The 9,013-nt window shown below is 55.4% G+C and overlaps 1 protein-coding gene across 1 annotated transcript; it reads right to left on the bottom strand.

The window, feature by feature from the left end:
- Window positions 1-202: 202 nt before the first annotated feature.
- LYPD3 (LY6/PLAUR domain containing 3) lies at window positions 203-4,378 on the bottom strand. The gene is made up of 5 exons (XM_006941191.5): window positions 4,208-4,378; window positions 3,513-3,644; window positions 2,547-2,717; window positions 2,096-2,257; window positions 203-1,267 (listed from the first exon to the last, which is right to left on the bottom strand). The coding sequence occupies exons 1-5, from the start codon at window positions 4,290-4,292 to the stop codon at window positions 786-788; spliced, it is 1,032 nt and encodes a 343-aa protein (XP_006941253.3). The 5' UTR covers window positions 4,293-4,378; the 3' UTR covers window positions 203-785.
- Between the last annotated feature and the right edge of the window lie 4,635 nt (window positions 4,379-9,013).

Genomic DNA, 9,013 nt, shown 5'->3' with positions numbered 1-9,013 from the left:
GGCATCCCCTTCACCAGTGGTGGGATCGCCCACAAGCTGGCTAGACCCCAGGAGAGCACAGGAATTCCAACCCCAACCTCCCCCCTGGGCTGTGGCTCCAGGTCTCAGCTTCTCTGCGAACGGTCTTGACACTCCCGCCCTAGCCCGGCTAAGAGGCGACACTAAGAGGTCAGTGTAAGAAATGAGTCCTTCGAAACGCTTATACAAAGGAATTAAACTTTTATTGAGACCTTCATGTGCCAGAAACTGACCACACGGAGGCCTGAGGCGCGGTCCCTGCCCTTGAGGAGCTCACAGTCTAATAAGGAAGTCAGATGCTGAACCGATTCCCACAGAGAGGGGACGGGGAGCAGGGACACCAGCCAGCAGAGGAGGGAACCATTATCCTGCTCCGCACCCCCCCCCCCAAATTCCGGACTGGCTATAAGAAGGTGAATAGAAAGCTTATCAGTGTTTCTCCCATCTTCCCTGTGACAGCCCTGACTTTTCTCTGCCCAGAGACACCATGAGGAGACCAGGGAGAGACAAAGAAGAGGGAAGATACACCTGTTGCCTTCCAGAAACTACAACACCCTGGCAGGATATATATACAACGGTAAATTTATTTCCCAAAGCCGCAAACCAGTGCAGCAGAAGCTAGGGATAGTGGGGGGGAGGGGGGAGCGGAGATTAGAAGAAGAGGGGCTGGGCCAGCCCAGTCCAGTGAGGAGAAAGGGAAGTCATGGGAAGAGAGGGTACCCAGGGCTGGGGAATAAGGCAAGACGGAAGTTTCTAGATGGCAAAATTCATGGTAGGGTGCCAGCAGCCAAGGCCAACACTAGAGCTGCCAACCCAGCCGAGGAAGTTGAAGAGCCTTTATTATGGGCCCCCCCTCCTGTAGGGTGCTGCCCCATATTCCTGCGGTCCTGGTGGCCAGCGGCACCTCCAGCCAAGCCAGATTCCTCTTTCTGAGAGGTCTCAGGATGTACTTCCCGTGGGGAAGTCTGGCTGGCTGTGGTGGGTTTAGTGGCAGAGACAAGAGTGGTTGGGGCTGGAGTAGAGGTTGTGACAGAGGTGGTTGGGGCCTGAGTGGTGGGCTTAGGAGGGGGCAGCAGGACAAGGGGTGGGATCCGAGGGGAGAAAAAGGTCTTGTTGTGGAGGTCCGAGTTACAGCGGGACCCCTGGCAGCAGGAGCCACTGAGTGTGAACCCTGGGCCTGTCACTGCATCCCGCGTGCAGAACTCGTCCTGGACACAACCCCGCACAGGCAAGGATACAGTCACATTAGCTGCAGGAGGGAGACACAGGGAGGTCGGTGGTTGGAGGGTTGCAGAGCCAGAAGGAAACTTAAAAGGCAAGACCAGGGCAAGAACCCCCAAAACAGGGGACAGGGGGCTCTACATCCATTAATCCAAAAAGCGCCACTTTGAGAAACACTGTCCCACTGTCTTTGGCACTTGGTGGACCACGTTTTCCATTTTGGAGAGGAAAGGTGTGTAGGACGAACTACAAGTCCCACAATGCCTTGGAAGAAAGTCTGGAGAGTCTGGACAGAGATACACCTCTCGTGAGACCAAACAGCACAACAAACATCCCTCTCATCGTATTTCCCATCTCCCTCTCTCCTGCGCCTGCCAAAATTTAGTCTTAAGAATCAGAACTCCATCTCCCATAATACACCTGGCAGAAGAGGCGTTTGAAGGACGTCTCCCAGGGTTCCCTGAGACAGAGGCCAGGAGATGGCCTCTCTCCTAGGTGGCTGGGTGGGGACCCTGACCCCTTGAGTTTTGAGGAGTCACAACTAGACTCCCTGGATTCTAGAAGCTTGGAGGCTTCCATTTCCCAAAGCACGTCGTCCCACTCTGCACCAGGCAGACCTCTATGGAAATGTATTTCCCAAAAAAACCCTCTAGGACAAAAGCAACCGGAGCCCCACGCTACGTTGGGGATAGGCCTGCATTTCTCACGACGCTCTAGGGTGAGACGAGAACTTTGGCCTACAATTTTCCAGAATGCGTTGGAGATGGGTCCCTCTGGGTAAAGGGACTACCCACCACCCATGAGGCCAGAGAGGCCACTACAACTCCTGTAGGCCCCCTCCTCCCGGCTCGCTCACCTGCCGTCAGGGTGACGTTACCGTCGAAACAGCCCTTGTAGACGCGCTCACTGGCGTTGTAGCAGCTCACGACAGGTGGAGCCGTGCCGCGGCACGCCTCGTGGCTCAGCCCCACGCAGCTGTAACACTCGGCACCGTTGGACGGGTACGCACTCTCATTGCCTGCGAGGGGCGCGCGACGGAAGGAAGGGGTCGAGAAGGTTCAGGCAGCACGGCTTCGCCCAAAGTCCCTCCAGCCTAGTACACAGAGCTCAGCCTCCAGCCGGGCCCCAGCGCCTGGCCCCGCGCTTAGCGTCCCCGCTACGTTGCCTACAGCGACGAGGCCCCGCCTGCCGCCGCGTGGCCCCGCCCCCGGCCCGTGCGCAGTTCTCCCGCCTCCAGCTGGGGATCACCCCAGTGGCTCAGCCGCGGTGTGGCTCCGCCCTCGGGCCTAGGGCCCGCCTCCACCGACCTGCGGGGTTGAGCGCTCGCGACGTGAGGTTGAGTTTGGCGTTGCAGCGGTCCTGGGCGCATTGCTGCAGCTGCATAAAGGCCAGAAGCCCGTGAAGATCCAGTCCGCGGTCATTCTTGCCCGGGAGTCCGGACCCGCAGCCCCGCACTGCCACCGAGAACTGCCCGTGGACTGCGGAGAGGAAGGGGCGGGGTGAGAGGAGGCGGGGGGCGGGGCCTCGAGTGGACTCCTCCTCCTCCCCCCTCCCCCCGCCACGGCCAGACGGTAGCCAGGCCAGAGTCGAAGGGCAGGGGCCTCAGAAAGCCGATCGCCGGGGGAAGGACGACAGACGGAGGGGCAGAACCTCAAAGAGCTGAGTCCGAGGGAACAGACAGGCTGACAGACTCTGGACAAAATCGAGGAGGAGGGCCAAGAGTGGAGCTAGGACGGGGCTCGGCGGCAGAGGGGCGGAACCGCAGAAAGCATCCTATAAAGGAACTGGGAGACTGACAGAAAGGGCACCGGGTCAGACCGAGGTGGGGTCTCCGGGAACTGTAGCCTCAGAGAAGGGCGGGCTTCCCCCGGGGGTGGGCCAGCGGGGCGGAGCCTCAGTCTAGGGAACCTAGGAGGAGAGCCCTAGAAAGGTCTGCATCACCGCGGGCCTACCTGGATAGAAGATTCTGGCAGGGACAGAGTGGGTAGGGAGGTCTCAGGGGTGGAGCAGAAATGGATAGGGTGTGCCCTCGAAGGGGACCAAGTCCCCGATCCCGGATCTCCCAGTTCACCCCAGTCAGTTACTCGGCAGCCCCTCACCCGTCTAAGCCCTAACGGTAGTGGTGTTAAAGGGCTCCAGCCAGGATGAAAGGGAGTCCTGGAGGGCGTTGAATGGGTGCGGACCAATTCAAAAGAAGGGGCGGGGCAAAAGGAGGCGGGGCCTGGCTGGAGGAGCTTCGAAGGGGTACGAACGGACCCGAGGGCCCCACTCACTGGTCTCCACCGCCCCCACGGCCTCTGTGCAGACGTCCACGCCCGGCGCGCACTTCACGGTCTTGGTCTTCTGCGGAGAGCATCCGTCATCTGCTTTCTGCACGCAGCTGTAGCACTCCAGGGCCCGCGCTCCTGGGGGCGCAGGGCCGAGCAGAACTAAGCGATTCCTACTGAAGCCTCGTCCCCGAAAGGAGAAGTAGTCCTTCCCACGCCCTCTGTCCCCGGGACGTGACAATGCTATTGCCCACCATTTTCCGGGACAGGAGTAAAAATCTCGCCACAAATCTGGTGCCGGTCTCCTTCCAGCCCCCTATGCCTACAGTGGGAGCATCCTCCCCACAGCCCCTGCTGCCCAAGATGGGGGGATCCTTGCTATGGATGGGAGGGACACCTTCCCCCCCCCCCCCGCCCCGTTCTCCGCTCAGAATGGGAGAACTTTTCCCGCAGTCCAGTTAGCTCAGTGAGGGATCCTTTCCCACTGCTCCTTCGGACCAGGGCGGGGGATCCTTCCCACAGTCCCCTCTGGCCAGATTGGGGGACCTCTCTCACAGCCCCCTCGACCCGGACAGACGATCTTTCCCACAGGCCCCCTCTGCTCAGAATGGGAGATCGTCCCCACAGATCTCCCTGTAGGAGAGACCTCCTTCCTAGAGCCCCTACTCGACCTCCTCCATCCCCTCCCGCGGCAGACCCACCTTCTCCAAGCAGCAGCGACAACAGCAGCAGCCAGCCCGTGGTCCAGATCACTGCCTGGGCGCCTGCTTTCCTGGCAGGGTCCATGGCTAGGTCCTGCTCCCTCGGCGTCCCCCCTGGGTGTGCCGCCTCCCAACCTGGGCCCTCTTACCTGAGCCCGGGATGAGTAACCTCCCCCCAGGCAACCCTGGCCTTGCCCAACCGGGCTAAATCAGCGTCCGCTGTGGGGCGGAGCACCCGCCCCTGGGTGCGTCACCCAGCAGCTGCCAAGGAGGGAAAGGGTGGGAGTCAAGGTTCCCCGACAGCTCCCCGGAGAAAGTCTGTGTGTTTGGGGGGTAGAGGGGAAAGTAGGGAGGCTCAGAATGGGGAAAGGGTCTCCTCAACACGGGGCCCTTGCTATACTTAATGAGTACCTACCATTGTGCCAGCTTTGATGGGGACTGCTGTTGGAGGTTAAGACAGAACCGGTGCCTGCCCTCACAGAGCTCACTGTCTGATGGGGGGGGGGGGGGAGGGGACAGGGATTAAGTAATCACACAAATTGTTGTATACAACTGGAACAATGAAGGAAGAAGTGTAGGTAGCTCCAAGGAGGTATGGAGTCTGGAAGTGGGGGCTGGTTGGTCAGTGAAGCTTCCCTGAGGATGTCATTCAAGTTGTGCTCTCGAAGACCCCGGGGGCAGAGCAGATTACCAAGCAGAGGGGGGCAGTGCAAAGATCTAGGGGTAGGAGTAGCCTGGACCATTGTGTGCCTGGAGCTCAGGAAACAAAGAGGAGGAAGGTGGAAATTGAGGCTGAAGAGCCAGGCAGGGGCTAGACGGATCAGGACATTACAGGCCCAGCGAAGAGATTTGAATTAATTCTGAGAAAGGTGGATGAGCTTTGAGAGGGTCTAAATCTGGCGGCAGGGAAGGACACAATCAGACTTGCTTTTTAATATGATCAAAATCTGGGAATTAATGCGAATATCCACAAAGAAGAGAGCAGAAAAAAAAATGAGTGGTTCACTCACCCCATGGAATATTACACAGCAGTGAGAACAAGCCAACTATTGGCATCTGCAGCTGCGTGGATGAATCTCAAAAACTTTTGTGGAGGGGGCGCCTGGGTGGCGCAGTCGGTTAAGCGTCCAACTTCAGCCAGGTCACGATCTCGTGGTCTGTGAGTTCGAGCCCCGCGTCAGGCTCTGGGCTGATGGCTCAGAACCTGGAGCCTGTTTCCGATTCTGTGTCTCCCTCTCTCTCTGCCCCTCCCCCATTCATGCTCTGTCTCTCTCTGTCCCAAAAATAAATAAACGTTGAAAAAAAAATTTAAAAAAACTTTTGTGGAGCTCAAGAAACCTTATGCAGGGGCACCTGGCTGGCTCAGTGGGTGCAGCATGCAACTCTTGATCTTGGGGTTGTGAGTTCCAGCCCCATGTTGGGTGTAGAGAATACTAAAAAAAAAAAAAAAAAAAAAAAAAAAAAAAAAAAAATTAAAAAGAAGAAGAAGAAGAAGAAGACTTACCCAAATAAAACATACAGTGAACTCCATTTACATGAGGTTCTAGAACAGGGGTTACCTTGTCCCAAAGGGGCAATAGTGATGAGCCCCCACTATCTTCACACAGGCAATAGTTACATGTGTGTACAAATATGTGAAGAATTATCCAGCTATAGAGGTGCCTTGGTGGCTCAGTCGGTTAAGCATCCTACTATTGATTTTGGCTGAGGTCATGATCTCACAGTTTGTGAGTTCGAGCCCCTTGGTGGGGCTGGCAATGCAGATAGGGATTCTCTCTCTCTCTCTCTCTCTCTGCCCCTCTCCTGATCGTGCTCTCTTTCTCTCAAAATAAATAAATAAACTTAAAAAAAAAGAATTACCCAGCTGTATACTTACATATTTCACTAAGTGTACATTATACTTTAAAAAAGGAAGTGGGGGTGGGGAGAAAGAAGAAATGTCACTGTGGCCTCTGTGTAAAGCAGGACAAGATTCTGGAAGGAGAGAGAAATGCAGGAGACCAGTGAGGATGCTGGACAGTCTTCCAGGTAAGGAAGAAAAGCATCCCCGGACAGCAGGGAGCTGGCCAGGCACCCACAGTGAGGCCATGGTGTTCTGTTACACCCTAACACAGACGGGGCCACACTGTGACCTGGGGGAGCGAGACACTCAAGACCGCTGCATTACCGTGTCTGAATTCAGAAACAAACAAGAACATTGTGCAAACCACAAAATGACTAAGCGTCCCCATATCCAGGCCAATATAAGTGACTGCTATGTTATGGTATATTATACTGTTATGTTATAGTATTTATATAGATTATGTATTATTTATATTATATACTATATTACATCATTATATAAGTTACATCTCTCACCTTCCTTTGTTTCTGCCGGCTCAGATGATTTATCTCTGCCGGGAAAACAGGCGGCTCTGTTCATAAAAATATTACCTGTTCCCCAGACCCTGTTCAGCACCCCCATTCCCAATAATGACTAGCGCCTCAGTCATATAGGTGGGGTCACTTGGGATCATGCTGAGGCTCACAGAGAGAAAGTGAATGACTACTTCTGAAGTCATCCAGCCTGGGCCCCTGCCTCTCAGCCTTGAAATCCCAGCCCCACTTATGGTTTGCTGTGTGACCCTGAGAAAGTGTCTTCACCTCTCTGAGGCTCTGAGATATCTGTTTTATAATAACGGAAGGAGTGTCTTTCATGGTGGAATGAGGCAGTGGGCAAAGTATCAACTCTGGCATCAGACAACCTGAAAACTGAATTCTGCCTGCGCCCTCTTGCTGTGTAACCTTGAGCAACTGGGACTCCCTCTCTGAACTTCAGCTGCTTCCTTTGCCAAAAGGGTCTGAAAACCCCTATCTCCTGAGACATAGAATGAGGCAGGGTAATGATACTGTAACTATTGTGCGTTCCGGAGCAGGAGGCCCTGTAGGCCCCAGCCGCGTGGGAGAGTTTCAGGGAGGAACCCCAGCTGGCCAGACCAGAAGAACTAGCATCTTGGGAGGGAGTGGTACCCAAGGGTGGGGAGCCTCCTCTTGCTCAGGCCTGCCTGGATCCCGGGCGCTGACCCCCACCTGGCCCAAGACCAGAGAGCAGAGGGAGGTGTGAATGTGGGGCCTCCACTTACTCTTCCCTGCTCCTGTTCACGGAGGTCACTGCAAAGTGATTTAGAATCTGGTTCCCCAGAGAGGTGGACGCAGAGGTCAACAGAGAGGCAGCTCTCCGGCCGTGGAGGTCATGCCTGGGCCTCAGACAACCCTGGGGCCCAATTTACTATGTTTTCCTGTCCCCTGGGCCAAGGCAGGCTCGGAGGCCGGTGGTATTCCCAGCCTGTCTCAGACCCACTGCCTCTGGGACACACAATTTGGGAAGGGGTGGGGTCAAGGGGCAGGGCTGGCTACCTAATTTGTGAGGCTTGGTGCGAAATGTAAATAGGGGGACCGGGTTCAAAAGGCAGGAAAGAGTGCCATTAAAGGTACTAAAACAGAATTGCATTTTTCCTTTCTTCTGCCATCTTTCTCCACCCCTCCTGGTGTTCAATGTCATGTTCCCAAAGACAAACATCTTGGGCGCTTGGGAGCCCAGACCTTCACAGGTACCTACAGACCCTGTCCCGCAACCAGAGCGTTTGGATTGCTGGGCTCCCCTTCTAGTGCGCAGCTGCCCGCTGCCATGCCCCACCCTGAGATGCCATGAGGCACAAGCGCATGGCCCTGATTGTCCCAGGTGCACCCAGGCCCTGCGGAAGCTGGAGGGTGGCAATGATCACAGAGCAGGGGCAGGGAGGGAAGGGCAGACAGAACCTGTCCCAGGGAGGCGGGAGGTGGCAGGAGGTGGAACCTTGTGTGAGCCAAGGTTCCAATCCTTCCAACTCAATGCATGATATCCCTTCCTACCTCACCTACAAAACACAAATTCAAAAAGAAAATTAAGGGGGCGCCTGGGTGGTTCAGTTTGTTGAATGTTTGACTCTTGATTTCAGTTTAGGTCATGACCCCAGAGCTGTAAGATCGAGTTCCGCATCGGGCTCTATGTTCATCGTTCAGTGTAGAGCCTGCTTTGGATCCTCTCTCTCCCTCTGTCCCTCTCCCCCACTCATGTGCTCTCTCTCTCTCTCTTTCCAACACACACACACACACACACACACACACACAGAGAGAGAGAGAGAGAGAGAGAGAGAGAGAAAATTAACAATTCCTGCTCTTGTGAGCATTCAGTTTGTAGAGGGGCTGGGAATGGATTGATCCAAGAATCCAGATGTCTCGCACCTGGAAGTGAAGGCCAAGGGACACCGGGGATCCCTGAGGGCCTGAGGATTGGGGTGTTTGCATTCCCAAGACTCAGGAGCACCACATCTGGACCCTCAAAAAATCCTGCAACGGGACACCTAGGTCCTGGGGAAATGGGGACCAGAGGGACTGAGTACCTACTTCCAGAGAGGTCTTCCCCGTGGGTGAAGACCTGTCTCTACACTCTGGTGAGTGGTCCACGCCAAAGTGAGTGATCCCAGGGGACTGTGGATCAAGGAGGGCTTCCTGAAGGAGGAGCACCTTGAGGAAGATCTAAACAATGAAGAGCCCTTTGTCTGACTGTTCTCCACTGTCCCTCAGTCCTCAGCAGGTCTTTCTCGTCAGTTTATTCAGCTAGCAGACATTCCTTCAACACCTTGTTTGCACTTAGAGCTTGTGCCAAGGACTCAGTAGTGACCCAAACAGCCCCAATCCCTGCCTCCTGGGACTCCCATTCAGCACAGGAAGACACCCTCATCAGCAGTGAGGACCCAGTGTCTTCAAGGCTGTGATGGGAGAAGC

The sequence above is a fragment of the Felis catus genome, chromosome E2 (genome assembly GCF_018350175.1).
Source record: "Felis catus isolate Fca126 chromosome E2, F.catus_Fca126_mat1.0, whole genome shotgun sequence".
Classification (NCBI taxonomy): Eukaryota; Metazoa; Chordata; class Mammalia; order Carnivora; family Felidae; genus Felis; species Felis catus.
Note: the sequence above shows the minus strand (reverse complement) of the source record. Positions and strands in the feature narration are given on the sequence as shown.

What these genes read in the sequence shown, in the direction of transcription:
- LYPD3 (XM_006941191.5), bottom strand. Translation starts at nt 4,292, where the DNA reads ATGGACCCTGCCAGGAAAGCAGGCGCCCAGGCAGTGATCTGGACCACG. An exon ending in GTCGCTGCTGCTTGGAGAAG is followed by an intron (nt 3,645 to 4,207) that starts GTGGGTCTGCCG and finishes CTGCGCCCCCAG; the next exon opens with GAGCGCGGGCCCTGGAGTGC. An exon ending in CGTGGGGGCGGTGGAGACCA is followed by an intron (nt 2,718 to 3,512) that starts GTGAGTGGGGCC and finishes TCCTCTCCGCAG; the next exon opens with TCCACGGGCAGTTCTCGGTG.